The sequence below is a fragment of the Myodes glareolus genome, chromosome 10, assembly GCF_982192425.1.
Source record: "Myodes glareolus chromosome 10, mMyoGla1.1, whole genome shotgun sequence".
Lineage (NCBI taxonomy): Eukaryota > Metazoa > Chordata > Mammalia > Rodentia > Cricetidae > Myodes > Myodes glareolus.
Window position 1 is genome coordinate 22,589,006 of NC_142035.1, and position 16,739 is coordinate 22,605,744.

The 16,739-nt window shown below is 44.5% G+C and overlaps 1 protein-coding gene across 2 annotated transcripts; it reads right to left on the minus strand.

The window, feature by feature from the left end:
• Positions 1-422: 422 nt before the first annotated feature.
• On the minus strand, positions 423-16,258 carry Aar2 (AAR2 splicing factor). Of its 2 annotated transcripts, none has more exons than XM_048431625.3 (5): positions 16,118-16,258; positions 15,811-15,874; positions 14,299-15,096; positions 10,630-10,859; positions 423-1,708 (listed from the first exon to the last, which is right to left on the minus strand). In XM_048431625.3, exons 3-5 carry the CDS (start codon positions 15,053-15,055, stop codon positions 1,541-1,543), a joined length of 1,155 nt encoding a protein of 384 aa, XP_048287582.2. In that variant the 5' UTR covers positions 15,056-15,096; positions 15,811-15,874; positions 16,118-16,258; the 3' UTR covers positions 423-1,540. The 2 variants fall into 2 exon arrangements, with proteins under 2 accessions (XP_048287582.2, XP_048287581.2); XM_048431624.3 differs by having other exon boundaries at positions 14,299-15,099; positions 16,118-16,257.
• Between the last annotated feature and the right edge of the window lie 481 nt (positions 16,259-16,739).

The window sequence follows — 16,739 nt, forward strand, 5'->3', positions numbered from 1 at the left end:
TGCTGCCACTGGCGTTTTACATGAGTTCTGGGGCTCTGAAGGTCCTCACGCGTGTACAGCAAGCACTTGTCCACCAAGAGAGACATTTCCCCTTCCCTGGGCACAGGTTCATTCACTGAGCACGCACCTGAATTTCACTTCTTGGGATCTGTGCTCTGAACATGCTCCCCAGGTAGTTCTGACGAGTGGGCTCTGAGGACAGGGAACAGCACTTTCCCACAAGGTGAAACTTGAGGTTAATGCAGAGCTACAGGGTGTCTGTCTCACTGGAAACAGGCAAAGCTGTCTGCCTGCCTTCTCCAGAAGCTGCAGGCTGCTGGGTCTCCCAGGCAAGCTCTGCAGGTACATGTGCTGTCTATGGACAGTAGCCTGGCTGCTTTGGAAACTGGGCAGATTGGTTATTAGAGACTCTCACAGGGGGATTAGTCCCAAATCAAAGACTTTAATGTACATTCTGCTCTTGGAGAAACATCTCCAAGGAAACAAGAGGAACCGAAAGTCTTAAGCAGCAGGACTCTCATTCAGAGACCTGCTGGGAGCTTGAGCCTCAGAAGAGGATGTCACTGGGATCCCAGGGCACAGCAAATGGCCTGAGGTCAGGGTGGAGGGCCTGGGAGCTCTTCTTGAGGCAGAATTCTGCCCACACAGCACGAGGGGTGTGCTCTCAAGACTCCCTAACACCAGAAATGTGACAACACTGCTGACAGCCCCACAGCAGGACTGGGAAGTTAATACCTAGCTATCTCCATGGCTCTGAAGTAAGGTCCCACCGATAATAGGGTCTAAGGAGCAAACTTGGGACAAGAACCTTTCTTTTTGCTGTTGAATTTCCACATAAAGTCATGGTGGCCTTAGTGAAACATGGGACTGTGGAAAGCTTCTATCTCCCACTTGAGAGTGAGAGGCCTCAGAATGGAGCCCCAAGACCAGGTGCCAATTCTGGGACATCTAGGGCTTCTAGGTAGGAGGGGCCTTGGGAGAGGAAGCTGAAGTTGACCACTTGTCAGACTCAGTGCACCATCTTCCTGCCGCCCTTGCTCAGACTGGTTCCAGAGAGCTCAACAGCCCATCTGCTGGTGGATCTCCTTCCATTCCACATGGAGCAGGCAAAAATTCTGTACAAACCACATTCAACTTCAAACCTACATTTAACTTAAAAATTCACTAACACCTCAGCCACTGGGATGGACCGGTTTCTTCTTTCCCCTGTTAACCAGCTATGGAATAAGCAGCTAGTCTTTTAGACTTAAGGTTCATTTTCTCATTGCTAGAAGGAATTAGATGTTGCTGGGGCAGGTTTCACCTGAACCTTCTCCAAGGGTCTTTTTATGAGATTAAGCGCCAGGGCCAGGCTGAAGGGAACCACAATGCTCCACTTTGGCAGCAAAGGAATGTATTTACTGGTGAAGAGGAATCCTGGCTCCATCTCTGCAGGACCTGACTGAACCACTAGGCTGGAGGATTCAAGGACAGATGGATGAGCAGAGACACCAGGTAGGAGCCATGTGGGAAGGGGTCTCCCTGGCTTGAAGATCTGCAGCTAGCCAGTCTCGATGCCCTCGGGGAGCTCCACCACCACTGGGGCACAGTCCTCTGGCTCTGAAGCAAAGTCCCACCGGAACTTCTTAGTCAGGTGGGCTTGGAACTTTTCTGCCTTCTTCCTCAGGGTGGCATCTACAGCAATGCTGCAGGCAGAAGAAAAGAAAACCTGCAGAGAACAGAGGGTAAGTTACTCTGAGACAGGGGGCCAAGAAAGCTGTGGAAATTTCCTTCTAGTGTTCAGCTCTCTGAGGTAGTAGATCAGCTGCTGCTGGCACAGTCCCAAGACACCTGCTATGCACCCCCCAAAACCAAGAAGGAAGACACTGGAACGGGACTGGAATGGAAAATTACCATGCTGGGCACAGATGCCCCGTGAAAGTAAGTCCATCAGAGTTACCACTGCTGCCCCACCCGGGCAGGGAGGGAGGTGTTAAGATCTTCAAGGCACCTGGGCAATAGCACAGAAGAAAAGATAGTTATACCAGGTGGTGTAAATAAGTTTGGGGAGACACATAAGCCCTTGAATCCCATAAAGTCCCAGGCCCTCCGCCAACAAGGCTGAATTGCTGCTCTCATCTTCTAAGTGGGCCACAGAATACCAGTTTGAGGCTTCTATTCCTCTTAAAAGCTGTCTTTAATGTTCATTAAAAAAAGCATTACCATTGTTGAAATTGTGATAAAATAGATGCAGCCACCGTCTAAACTCTTTTTAAGTGATTAGCCAGTGGCAATAAGTGCATTCCCATAGTGCAACCATCACCAACTTATCTTCTCCAGCGGAAACTCTATCCATGAACACCAGTTCCCTATCATTCCCTTTCCCTTGCTTTTAGCAACACTCTTTCTGTTTTCTTCTTTCTACTTCCTGTCTCTAGGAATATGACGAGGCTAGGAACCTCTCAGAAGTATATAGTATCTGTTCTGTGGCTGACTTATATCACTTAGCATGTCTTTGAGGTTCATTTTGTACTTCTGGTATTCTAACAGAACTTATTTAATGTACAGGAGAATAAAGACAACCACAGGCTCAAAGAAAATTTTTGGATCTTTTGCACAGTTCCTGGCACCAAACAATATGTGACAGTGCTGTAGAAAAGGCCAGAGATGAGCTGTACACGAGGCCCCAGAATGCTGCTGGCTTCTGTGACTCTTGCAAGGTTCAGGCTAAAACGAGCTCCCCTGAACTCTGTTCCTTTAGCATTAGGCTGGCTTCCCTCATGGCAGTTCTATATTGTCTTACATCACAGCAGTTCATGCTTAAAGAGTAGGGAATGAATCCCAGTGTATTCAACACAGCATACCATCCAGAGCCTGGCACGGAGTTAGGGCCCACAGGATGCTCACCAATCAGTAAGTATAACACAGAACACAGATTTGTGTTGAACTTGGCAATAGCCGGAAGTGAGAGGCTGGAACAAACTGCACTCAAGAGTCATCACCCACCTTCCCCACCTACCTTCTCAACATTCCTGAGAGTAAAATCAACTAGAAGTGGGCACAAGCAAAGCCTTTGGTCTCTGTCTCTGTCAAAGCTTTCTAATTTGAAAAGAGTTTTGTCCTTTTAACTTGTTATTTAAATCTTTACTACAAGCCTAGCAGGTTGGAGGTCAGGAAACTGCTAATCCCGCTGTACAGATGAGGATGCTGGGTCACTCACTACACTGTGCTCACCATGCTCCGACAAGCAGGGACGGTCAATCTTCTAATTTCTCCATTCATCTGTTTTGATAGGGTAAATACATCCTTAAATCTGAACGTTTGGCCTGTCCTGTGGGGTGCTTCCCCAACTGTTCCCAGGTCTCTAGAACCCGGGCCATAGACCACAATGACTTTCATTTTTAAATATCAACTTTACTGAAGTACACTTTGCACACAATTAAATGTTCCCACTGCACTGTTTGACCCACTGGGGTAAACACCTGTAACCATGCAGCCAGTGGATGACTACACATAGGTAGAGGGTTTTCTTTTGGGATCTAGTTCTCAGCCAGAAAGCCTCTATGGATTTGCTGGGGCATCCCCATATTTAGGCTTCAGAACAGGTTGGTCACCCTTAGAAACGCTCTGGTGTTGCCCTTAGACTTTCAACCCTCACCTTCCCTCTCCTCACCCCTGGCCCCAACCACCTTTTATTTATTTTTCTTAATTTTCTTTATAGCTTTACAAACTGCATAATTAATTTGGTTTTTCTTGAGACACAGTTTCTTGAGACTTAGTTTAGAAAGGACTTGAATTTATTAGGTTACCCAGTCTCAATTCTGCCTCAGCCTTGCTCCCAATTGCTAGGAATATAGGTAAGTGTTACCATACTCTGCTTGATAGTTCAAAAACAATTCAGAAAAGATGTTCTTAAAGTATTGAGTCAGGGGCTGGAGAGATGGCTCAGTGGTTAAGAGCATTGCCTGCTCTTCCAAAGGTCCTGAGTTCAATTCCCAGCAACCACATGGTGGCTCACAACCATCTGCAATGACGTCTGGTGCCCTCTTCTGGCCTGCAGACACACACAGACAGAATATTGTATACATAATAAACAAATAAATAAATATTAAAAAAAAAGTACTGAGTCAGGACTAGGACTATAGTTCAGTGACACAGCGCTTGCCTAGCTTAGGTGAGACCTTGGGTTCAGTTTTCAGTGACCTCCTTCATGCTGGGGCTGGGGCTGCGTTTATTCTAAAGATAAAAGAGCCAGGATAAATTCTATATTTTCTTTTTAAAAATTTAGTAATCATCTAGTTACTTTATTTCCTGAGGTAAAATCAAGATTTCTAACACCATAGAAAAATGAATTACCTTAATTTTAGCTGATTAATCTTGGATTTTTTTAAAAAAAAGACTTTTAAAACAGGATGATCACATTCTACAAATGAATGCATTTATCTAAAATAAAAATCATGGGCCAGATAAGGTGAGGGCATTGAATTTAATCCCAGCATTAGGAAGGCAGAGGCAGGTGGATCTGTAGTTTAAGGCCAGCCTGGTCTATAGAGTGAGTTCCAGGCCAGTCTAGGCTACACAGTGAGACCCTGTCTCAAAACAACAACACCCCCCCAAAACCCAAATAAAATAAAAATAAAGCAGAGAAAAATGTAGAGCTCAATAAAAATAAAAAACAGCCACTACATGTTTTTCTTCAAATACAGAAAAAGTACCAACACTTTAATCATTAAGTCTATTATAAAATTAAAACAAACAATCCACCCCAGTCATAAACAGTAAAGCCTTTACAGAGCAAAGGTCAGTGACGGAGTACATACAGTCAGTCACACTGAGAAAGTCACCATCACAGGACAACGGAGCCTGTCTTATCCTAAAGTTTCTGGAGAGGCCAACAAAGGAATTCCTTAAACAACACAAGCCTCAAGTTTCTGACTCAACAAATAAAACTGGCAGAAGACTTGGCTCTCAGTGTAACTGAAGCGGCTGTAAGGGTAGGACCACACCACTGCAGTGACGAGCAAGAGTGAGAGCTAGGAATCCGTCCTCTTTAAACCCTGGTGGTCCTGGAACCCACTCTGTAAACCAGGTGGACCTTGAACTCATAGAGATCCCCTACCTTAGCCTCCCGAGAACTGGGATTAAAGGCATTTACCAGCATTCCTGGCCTCCTGTCTTTAAAATTTTTTCTAAAAATTTTATTTATTTAATTTACATGTACACACACCATTCATGTAGAGATCAGAAGACAACTGGCAGAAGTCATTTTTCTCCTTCTACTATGTGGGATCCTGAGATCAAACTTAAGACAATAGAATAGTCTCAGTGGCGAGCAACCTTTACCTGCTGAGCTATCTCGCCAGCCTGGAATCATACCTTTCAATGTCAGTTCAGAAAATTTGGGCTGTTTCATCTGGAGTTATAATTAGATATAGGAGCTATATACACAGCTAGCTCTACAGTGGGCGTCAAATCTAAACCTCAGCCAGAACATCCCTTGTTCTATGAGGATGGACAAAAACACAAGGCCTACAACATCTACACAACAGAATTGTATACTCAGCTTCTTGCACTGTTTTGAGGGCTAAATGAGGCAACGTATATTAAGCACACAAAAGCCACAGCCAATGGCAGGAGGAGGTAGAAAAATTTATCTATTAGAAATGTTTATGATATAAAGCTGGAAAGATGACTCATTGGTTAAGACCACTGGCTGCTCTTCCAGAGAGGATCTGGGTTTAGTCCCCAGAATCTACATGGCAGCTCACAATAGTCCGCAACTCCAGAGAATCTGACATCCTTTTCTGGCCTCCATGGGCACTAGGCATCCAAGTGGTGCAGAAACATACATGCAGGCAAAACACCCATACACATATATTTTTTAAGAAGTTTATGATAGCCAGCGGTTGTGGCACACACCTTTAATCCCAGCACTTGGGAAGTAGAGACAGGCAGATCTCTGTGAGTTTAAGGCCAGCCTGGTCTACAGAGCAAGTTTTAGGACAGGCTTCAAAAAGCTACAGAGAAACCCTGTCTCAAAAAACAAAAAAGTTTATTGTGAAACATTATAGACATTATTAAGACTAGGGCTCTAGCTCAGTTGGTAGAGTACACCCTTTACAAGGACAAAATCCTAGGATCCATCCCTAGCACCATATAACCTGCACATGGTGGCATATGCCACTAAACCCAGCACTTGGGAGGGAGAGGCAGGAGGATCAGCAGTTAAAGATCATGTACGTCTACATACTAAGTTTGAGGTGAGAATGAGATACATAGGCCCCACCCATCTCAAAAATAAGAGAAAATTAAATCCAGATTATCTTTTCACTAACTTTAAACAAACTATGGTAAGTTAAGTTACTTTAAATAAGAGGGAAAAAACTTTTTGTAAAACAAATCATTTTTATTCAAACTAAATCCAAGGGATTTGTAAAAGCCAGTGGCATTTATTCAAGTGTCTCGCTTGGGAAATTTGGAGGAAAAAAAAAAATCAATGGCTGAGGTCATAAAGGACTGATTTCATGCACGCTAATATGGCTGCCTTTAATGTCTTTAAGTGCACACACACACACACACACACACACACGCACACACACACAGCAGTCTCTCTCCGTGGACAGTAGACATTTATGCTTCTAAGCAAGAAAGCCAACTCCACTCAACTAGTAGCAGAGAGAGCAGGGAGCAAGCTGAGGAAGCTTTTAAGGTCTGATTCATTCAGTCACAAAAACCCCAAGTGAATGCCTCTGCGTGAGGAATTGGATTCTCACTGCCAAGACATTGAAAAAAAGATTTTATAATATCCTAGTCCACACCGTGCCTTTGGAAATATCAATGTCTCTCACATAAAGCTATTCTAGAACCCCTCAAGCCCCTTAGATATTAACCCCAGTCAGAATCCACCAGTCCATCTTAGATGTACCCTTTGATGCCCTTTGCTAGACTTCATTGTTTATACATATACTTACACTGCCAAAGGAATTATAAATGCTTTACATGTAAAAAAATAGGCAGTAACACAGGTCAAATGTTAGGTGTTGACTAGGTGTTGACAATAATCAATGAGGGAGAAAATGCAGGCTTCTGGCTCCGTGAGGACTGCTGTATTCACTTCAGAAGCATAAGCCTTCCAGGATGCTAGTGGCAAGTCCAGAGCAGGCTAAGACTACTAGAAAGAGGCAGAGACAAGGGAGGGACTCACAGAAAGGGAGTATGGGAAGGACACGACAGACTGGAGAATGAGCTTCAGTCCAGAAGGCTTGAAATACGGATGCAAAATTTCTGTTATATGAGGCTCCAAAGAACATTCTGAAAAACATGCTTACAGTTAATACTGCTCTAAACATTTTTAAATGTGCTGAGAGGAAATCAAACTCAAATGATGTGCTTTTTACAACTAAAACACAGGAAGTGTAGACACAGTGTTCATGTGGGTCGTTCCAGTTGTTTGGGCTGCTAGAATCACTTGTGTCCAGGAGTTCAAAGTTAGCCTCAGAAACAAAGCAAGATCCCGTCTCAAAAGGGGGGAAAAAAAGGAATTGAAACAGCATGGTCTGCCTGGAAGTTTGCTGTGCACAGACCACTGACACTACCTTGACAGGAGGAAACAGCAGCTAGAGAACAGGCTACGAGCCAAGGAACACTGAGCCTTTGGGTCAAGGCTGGCACATTTAAATTTCCTAGGCAAAAGGGAGAGCCACAGAGAAACAGGATCAGAGCTGCGTTTTGGAGCAACAGACGCTGCAGTGTGGGAAGCAGATGGTTTAACAAGATAACCACGGAGGTTAATAAACTCTGATGTAGTCTAGTGGAGACCAAAAAGCCCCAGCTAGGACAAGGTAGAAGGACAGGTATGGCTTCTGTAACACTACTATTTGGAATTCTTCAGCTAATTCATGGGTTTATTTCCTGCTGACAGGGACTCTGACACTCTTGTTCAGTGACATTCTCACTTCCAGAACAAATCTCATATGCAGCAGGAGCTCAGTCAGTGAATCCTAATCAATGAACCCTTGAGGACAGGAGCCCCAGCTAAGTCTTATTTGTATTCTTCAACAACCGAAGTGGAATGACGTGTGAAAAGGTCCTCAGAAACATTAGTATGTACTATTTTAAAGGCATATGTCCTGAACATTTCCAAATAACACCAGATGGTATAGCTCAGGAAGCAGAATGTGAGCCCTTGGGTTTTATCTTCAGGGCCACATAAACTGGGTGTGTTTGACACACACACCGGTAATTCCAGGAGTTGGGAGGTGGATAACAGAAAATCTGAAATTCAAGGTCATACTTGGCTACAATGGGAGTTTGAAGTCAGTTGGAGTTAGAGAGCTTGTCTAAAAACAAACCCCCAAAACAAACCAAATGATATCAAATGTCTTGTCCAGAGAAAATTCCAAACCATCAGCACTGCACAACCCACACAAGCATCCAGCAGTCCAGTTGGGTCCTTGGTATTTTGAGATCACTGTTGCAACACAAGCCAGCAACACCACAGCTTTCCTGTTCTTGTGTGACAGCATCCACTCACACCATGAGGGCACTATGTCATTCCCTAGACTGCATTGTTCCCCATGGCTGCTGCTACCAATGCAGGCCAGGTAGCAGTTGCCTGGCAGCCCAGTGACTCTGTGAGGAGGGTCCCCATAGAGGGGACAGAGATTCTATAAAGAACAGAAAAGGGCAGTTTAATTCTTCTCAAGTACAACATCATTTGACAGACACATTACCACAGTCTGCAAAAGCCCTCCAAATGCCAGAATTTCCAGGCAACTGACTGCTGCCTAATTACAGAGACTGCAATAGCATGGTAATTTTGGAAAAGCATTCTTTGCCTCTAAGAAACAATATCCACAGGATTTTTTTTGGTGGGGTGGGAGTGGGGGGAGTTCTACGCTGTATTCAGTACCTTGGGACAAGAGCACAAGTGTCAAACCATTTCCAAGCTTCCTATGCAAATCCTGACTTCTACTTTCTAGTATAAGTCAATGATTTAACCTTTCTAATTTTTTTTTAATTTGAAAAATGAAAATAATCTGGTCTGTCCAACAGGGTTCCAGGGAGCCGACATGTGATGGTTCATCTCAACTGCCAATTTGATAAGAGAGATCAATAATCACCTGAAAGAAAGGTTTCTGGGAATGCTAGTATACGGACTTGGTTGACTAGATTAACTGTCGTATACAGATCCACCCACTCGTCCCTAGGCTGGATTCTGGAATATGTAAAGAGAAGCAAGTGGGTTCAACACAGGAGTTCACCACTCTCTGCATGTGATGTGACCGGCTGCCTCAAACTCTTGCTGCTGTCACTACCCCTTTATGGACTAGGACTCCATAAGTTGCTTATGTCAGGGTGTCATAGCAACAGAAAAAGTAACTCAGACATCATATAACATAGTAAATATGGTGTTTGCTACCCAACAGAGATTAACAAATACTAGTTTCTTCTGTGGGTGGGGATGAGAGATAAGTGAGGAACATCTTGCACAGAACAGGCCTCATGGGGCATCACACACAGGGAAGAAAGACACTGGTGGCACAGAGCTATGGAAACGGACAACTAGCTGCTTTTCTGCGATACTTTAGAAAGTTACAAAATGTGAGTGACGTAGGCTGTCCCAAGTACAGAAAGGAAACTAATCTGTTTGCCAAGGGAGGAAATAGAACAGGATGAAGATTCTAAGTTGTTTGAAGCTCCTTCCCTAATTACCACTCATAATGAAAATTTAATTGCCAAGTTAAAAGCAAATTTCACTTTTTCTGTCAGAGAGTCTCTGCAGAAACTGGCACATTTTGTTTGAACAGGAAATCAAAGTTACTTTAATGCTTAAATGAGATCTAAGGAGCTGCAGATGTTTCTTTGGGAATAACGAGCTCCAAAACTCTGCCTCACTAGGCTGCAGCAATTCAGAGCTTCAGCGAGACCTGGAAGCTGTTCGAGCTGGTGCTCTGGCTTAGCTGGGGTTTATTTATCCCCCATGGTTCGTGCCTTGGAAGTTCCATGTGTTTGGTGATGCCAAGAGGCAGGGCCTGGTGAGAGGCTCTTAGCTCACCAGGACAATGTTCTTGGGAAGGATTAATGTAACAACAGTAGGTTCTTCAAAGAAGTTGTCACCAGTAGGGCCAACAGGTTTTGAGCTCTGAGCCTACAAAATCATGAGCTAAATAAGCCTCTGCTGGGCTGCAAGATGGCTCAATGTATATAAGAGCCTTGCTGCACAGGCATGACGACTCGAGTTCAATCCTCAGAGCCCACACAACTCCCATAAGCTAAGCTCCGACCTCCACAGCATCCCATGGCACACAACTAAATTTAAGAAATAAAAAATAAATTAATAAATAAATCCCTTTGTATCAAAGCAGGATGCGTCAGTTATTTCCTTACAGTAATAAAAACTGGTAATACAGCTAGGCAGTCCAAAGTGCTGGTGCCCAGGATGAGGCCAGAGAGAGGATCTGTGGCACAGAGGTGCACAACACAGTAGAAGATAGAGAACCAGGAAACACCTCAAGGTTAAGAAGTAAACTCAAGGAATATCAGAGTCATGGAAAAGCAGCAAAAAAGAAGAAGGTGACGCTCATGAGGGTGCTCTCACATGGGTGTCTTCCTGTGACCTGCATGTGTGTCAGCCCACAGTTTGCTCACCTGTAAGGTACTGGTGAGGAAGTTGTCCTGGGAGACAATGTCCACAAAGAAGTCGGCAGGGATCTCACCAAGCTGGTGGTACAGGATGGAGATGAGGTTGATGTATAGGGTGTGGTGCTTCACCATGGCTGCTTCTGACCGACACAGGAGGTTCAGGAGCCGCTTCCAGTGCTCGAATGCCTCATATACGTTGCCCAGCAGGAAGCACACAAAGGCAAACTGCAGCTCACCTACAAGGTACAGAGAGAACAGTGAGATCCCCATAGCAAGGCAACCAGCTGGTACTTCCCTACATGACTTACAATGCCACCATTTACACTAGACCTTAGCAACAGGGAGCCTTGTACCCTTGTCACTCCAAGAGAACTTAGGATGGGATTCTGCACCCAACAAGCACTCAGAAAATACTTGCTCAACTGCTAAAAATTCAAACCGCGGGACACCAAACTGTGGCTAGGTCTTTACAGAAAAACAGGTCCTAAGAAAAGCAGTAGTACTACTACATGCCTCGCATTTCAGGAGGTGGACCCTAAACCTACCCATCAGAATTATTAGTAGATTTCATTAAAAGCAAACCTGCCCAGAGCTAGAGAGGTGGCTCAGGAGTTAAGAGTATTTGCTGCTCTTTCAGAGGACCCTAGTACCCACTACAGGCATCTTACATCTACCTGTGTTTCCAGCTACAGGGGATCTGAAATCCTTGTCTGGTGTCTGTGTACTCATACACATACCCACCACACACACAAACACACACAGGCATAAGTAAAAATAATATAATAAATTCTAAAACTTACAAAAAAGTAAGTAAAGCTGCCTAGTTGGTCAACTCAGAGATTTTGGTTAAGCAGAGAAATGAACTCCAGAATTTGTGAAAACAAGATCAGTGCAAAGTATTTTACAACCAACTTTTAACATTCCCATGTCACTGAAAAGGTCACTTTAGTGGCTAGTATTCTAAGCTTGCCAGGGCTGGTGAAAAGCTGCATTACACACCACACTCAATTCTCAGCCCAGTTCCTCTAGGTCATCAGGGAAGGCAGTACTTTCCTCATTTTAAGATGAGGTCAGGGGGGTGCCCAAGACTGTATAACTACTGTTTTGAATGATGGAAAGCTGTAACAGATTTGATGCTGGGTAGAAACACTTATAGAATCTCCCACGGCAGGAAATTCCTAAATTCTTATTCCAGGGCTAGCTTACCTGTCAGCTTATTTTGTTTATTCAATCACAGGGCTCTGATTTCATCTCTGAGCAGCCTAGTGGCTAAGAGCATAGGCTTCGGAGCCAAACTGCCTAGATTCAAATCCCAGCTCTACTACTTAGCAGAAGTGTGACCTAAGGCAAGTTTTGTAATCTATTTATGCCTAATTTCCTTATTTGATAGTTATAATGAAGAGTAAATTACTTACTACAGTGCCTAGTAAACACTTAGAATAATACGGGACACAAAGCAACACTCAAAATGCCAGTTCCTATTTGAATCTCCAATTGATACCTGTCTTCAACAAAGACCTGACAATCTAGAAGCCATTATGCATGTGCAAGCAACTGGGGCTCTGCCTGCCAGACAGACTACACCTGAGCTAGATGTCCTAGTACAATCTGTAATCCCAGCACTCAGGATGTGGGGGCAGGGAGTTCTCTGCAACTGCAAGTTCCAGGCCATCCAGGTTAGAGCAAGACCTTGACTCTAAATAAACTAACACACTCACACTGACTCACCAGACACATTCTCCATGGCGTCAAAGGAGGCCATAAATTTAAGCTACGTATATATGAGCCATAAAAAGAATGAATCAGCCAGGCATGGAGGCACACGCCTTTAATCCCAGCACTCAGGAGGCAGAGGCAGGCGGATCTCTGTGAGTTCAAGGCTAGCCTGGTCTACCAATTGAGTTCCAGGACAGCTATAGCTGTTACACAGAGAAATTTATATTAAATTACACTAATTAATTTTATATTATTATGTCATGCATTAAGATGCCCCCTTTAAAATGTCTATTGTATCATCAGTTCGGCTAAGGATATAAAAAGGTCTAACAAAACTTCTCACCAACCTCCACCAAAAGAAAACTATTTAAATGCCCTGGACAATTTATAAAAAAAAGGACAGGCGTTAAAGGTGTAAGGGGCTGGGGAGATGCTCAGTTAGTGAAGCGCTTGTCTTTCAAGCACATGGACCAGAGTCAGGTACCAGAACCAGAATTTAAAAAGCTGGAGTGATGGTACAAGTGCTTACAATCCCAGCACTGAGGAGACAGAGACAGGCAGATGCCTGGGGTCTACTGGCCAGCTCCCTAGTCTGCTTGCTGAGTTCTAGGTCAATGAGAGAACCTGTCTCAAAAGAAAAAGGTTAGTAGCGCTTAAGGAACACTATCCGAGGAGCTGACCTTTGGCCTCCGCATGTGGCACGTGTATGAACGCACAAAACAGCAGGACAAATGTTTGTCATTAGCATTCGAGAAATAGAGATGGAAATAAGAAGGCATGTTTCAACCACTGAATTGAAGAGGCCTTCACCAAGAAACTGTGCTGAGTGTTGTCTAAAGTGATGAACGGCTTCCTGTCACCTGGTCAGGAGGCAAAAGCTGTCAACAAGCACAGTACAACCCTAAGCCCAGGCACAGTGACACTCGAGAGTGTTTACTAAGCTGTATTTATACCAGAAAAAGAGCAGCACCTCAAGGAGTGACCACTGAGAATGGGACACTGAGCAGGTGAGCAGTGACATGGAAATACTCAACATATCACAAAACCCTACTCTACAATCTTGTTTCTATAAAGACCACATGTACTCTTAGAATATAACTGAAGTTTAGTCGGGCGGTGGTGGCGCATGCCTTTAATCCCAATACCCGGGAGGCTGAGGCAGGCGGATCTCTGTGAGTTTGAGGCCAGCCTGGTCTACAAGAGCTAGTTCCAGGACAGACTCCAAAGCTACAGAGAAACCCTGTCTCGGAAAAAAAAAAAAAAAAAAAAAAAAAGAATATAACTAAAGTTTAAAAGACTGAAATATAAGACAAGTGAAATGTATAGAAATACACAGTGAAGAAAAAAAAGAAAAAAATGTACTGAACTGTGAAAATGCTTATTTCTAGATCTAAGACTTGGAGTAAATTTTATTTTTGTTTCTTCTCTGTGATAAATACATATAATTTTAAATCAAGAGAGAGCAAGCAGCAATCAAACTATAACAATTAAAATAAAAATAAAAGCCCTGGTCTAAGTCAGGGAAGAGACCAACATTTTAAGAGCTCAAGCAAAGTGAGGCATCAGATAGGGGCTTATAGGAAACAGACAGAAATTGGCCTAGCAACCAGGAGCCTTGGGCAATGTGGTCTCAATGCAACCACTATCCACCAAATGTTTTTCTCTCTACAGAGCGAGGCTATGCAACTGATTAACAATCATAGGATTATGCACACAGGTTCAATTAAGATGCTCAAATAATTAGATGAATAGCCGGACAGCCAAACTGCTGGAGCCCTGTTTAGATCTCTTGACTTAAAATCTTTAGGCTAAGGGCGAAGATGTATATGTATGATAATGACTAGGGAGTCTACCTCCTAGCTTTCTTTAAGAACTCTGAGCTAGATAATCCAATATGAGCCCTCTATTCTAAAACACCCCCACTAACATCCTCCCCCCAAAAGCCTAATTCCTTCTTACCAAGTACATCCTGGGGGTTGCAAGGAAACTGCTTGCTGAGCACAGTCTCGAGGGCATAGCTCAAGTCCATGCTGTGCCTAGTGATCTCTGCTGGTGTGGCACCTGCCGGGAACATCTGAGTGGGCAGCTCTGAGAAACGGATCTCTGTCCCAGCCCTGGGTTTCATCTCAGGTAGCCGGGCTAAGCCCTCCTGGTAGCTTCTGCACTCAGTACCACAGCGGGGCAGATTCTGCTCCACCCTGTCCTTGGTGTGCTTCATGGCAAGCACAGGGAGCACATCCGAGAAGGCACAGATCTGCCTGCTCTCTGGCTGCAGCTTCTCCATGGTGGCCTCACTGATGAAGTTGGTGAGTGAGATCCATTTCTTGAGTGTCGCATACGGGTAGGGGCCCAGAAACTGGTCTAACTCAGGGAGATTGGCTCTCATAGCTTCTACTTCAGCCTCTGGAGCTGGAGACAAGTCTACCTCTTCCTGGACTGTATTCCAGCGAAGGACTGTCAGCCCCCGCTGCTTCAGGCTAAGAAAGAAGCCCATCCGAGGGCCCACCTCCCTGGGATTGGCCTTGTCCACAGAGCTGTAGTGGAGAAAGTGGATGCCAGGAGGGATCATCTTCACACCCCGGAACTTGGGTCCCACCTCCCAGGAATTGTAGTCAATGCCAAACTCTGTCCCCTTGGGCATGTTCAGAATGATCACAGTGGCTCCTTCAAAGAAGAGTTGCTTGGCTAACTCAGGATCCATCTGCATGGAAGCCATGAGGCCAGTGATGGGTGACCAAAAACAGGACTCTTTCTTGTCTTCTAGAAGAGCAGAGAAAAAAAAAACAAAACAAAACAGAATGAGTTGACCAGAACACGGAAAGGCTACTTCATTTCTCGCACATTATGTCACATATTGAATTCGATCCTGACAGAAGAAACTCCCTTCATCCTCATGGGAATCCTGCATCTGTCTAAGAAAATCAGGATCAAAGAGATTTGGGGGCTCTAATTTAAAAAAAACAAGAATCTTCACTCCACCACTACAGAGGCACCACCTAAAGAAAGGTGACATGCCCAAGGTTACACAGTACCAAAGTGAAAGCCTGGCTGCTGGTACCGCAGGCCTGTGTTCACTGCACACTCAAGAATCTGCATCCAAGTCTTTCTCGGAACAGAGGGTAAGGATAGAAAAACAAAAACACGCAAGGCCTATTTTAAACTAGAACTATGCTAAAATCATTTTAAACTACCTTCTACCTAAAACTTGCTACCAGAGAGTACCATAAGCTCTGTCAAAAACGACCAAATCAAATCTGTTAATTTCCCGTGAGCACATAAAATTAATAAAAAGGTTTGAGGAGTGGAGAGCTTTTCAAACTATCAAAAACCTAGTTGAAAGTGAGGGAAAATAAAGGGTCTAGTCCCCTTGTTTAAAACTAACCTAGCAAAGTAGAGTGGAACGGAACACACCTGTACTCCCAAAATACAACACACATTTAAATAAAGTCAGGAGACCGGTGGGTGACTTACCGGAAACAACGCAGAGGTGGGCGGAACCAGATCGAGTGAGGATAACGTCTCTGGTCTCCAAGCTCTACAGTTAAAAGGGAGAAAAAGTTACGTCGTGGGCCTCAGGAAGCCTGACCACGATGTCCCCGGTGAGGTTTTCAGAGAGATAGGCCTCCTGAGACACCAGCCCACAAACCCACAAACTCGGCTGGCTCGGAGACAGGGGCCTAATTAAATGCACTCCGCGATTCTGATTGGAGAAGCGAGGTGACCTGGCCACACACAACGAAACCCGAGGACAAAAGAAGTACCAGGAGCCAACACTCACCGCAAAGCCTCACGCTCGGCCTCCACAGAAACGGGTCGGAAGTTCGGCGACTTTGGCACCGGAGAGGTGTTACAGAAAAAGTGGTCCGGCGGAGCCCCAGGATGCAGAAGAATTGGCCCGTGCTTTCAGTTCCTCCCGATAAAGCCCTGATTTTCTTCTTAGTGTTTCACTTTACCACCTGAATTGTGGATAACAATTTTAATTAAACTATGCACTTCCACTTCCAGAAACATACTTACCAGCCACAGTCCTTTGGTCTCAAGCATCCACGGGCACCAAAGCATGGTCCAGGTGGTGGCACCTAGTAGCCACAGTTAGACGAGCGAGATCAGTCATGGTCGGCCCTCTTTAGCCACATCAGTATGCCAGTCACAGAGTCAAAGATGCCCTGTTTCCACACACTCTCAGATTCTAGACACACTCGTCCCTAGATAAGAGTTTCAGAAACCAAGACTGTTGCCTGAAGGGAGAACCAGTTACTTCAACAGCCACCACAGCAATCTGTCTGTCTTGTAGGTCTAACAGAATATCACAGGCAACCTATAAATGTGCACTGAGTAAGGAAACCTGCCTGTCTTTTTCTTCACCATTTCTTTAGAACCTAGTCCATAGCTAGTTATCT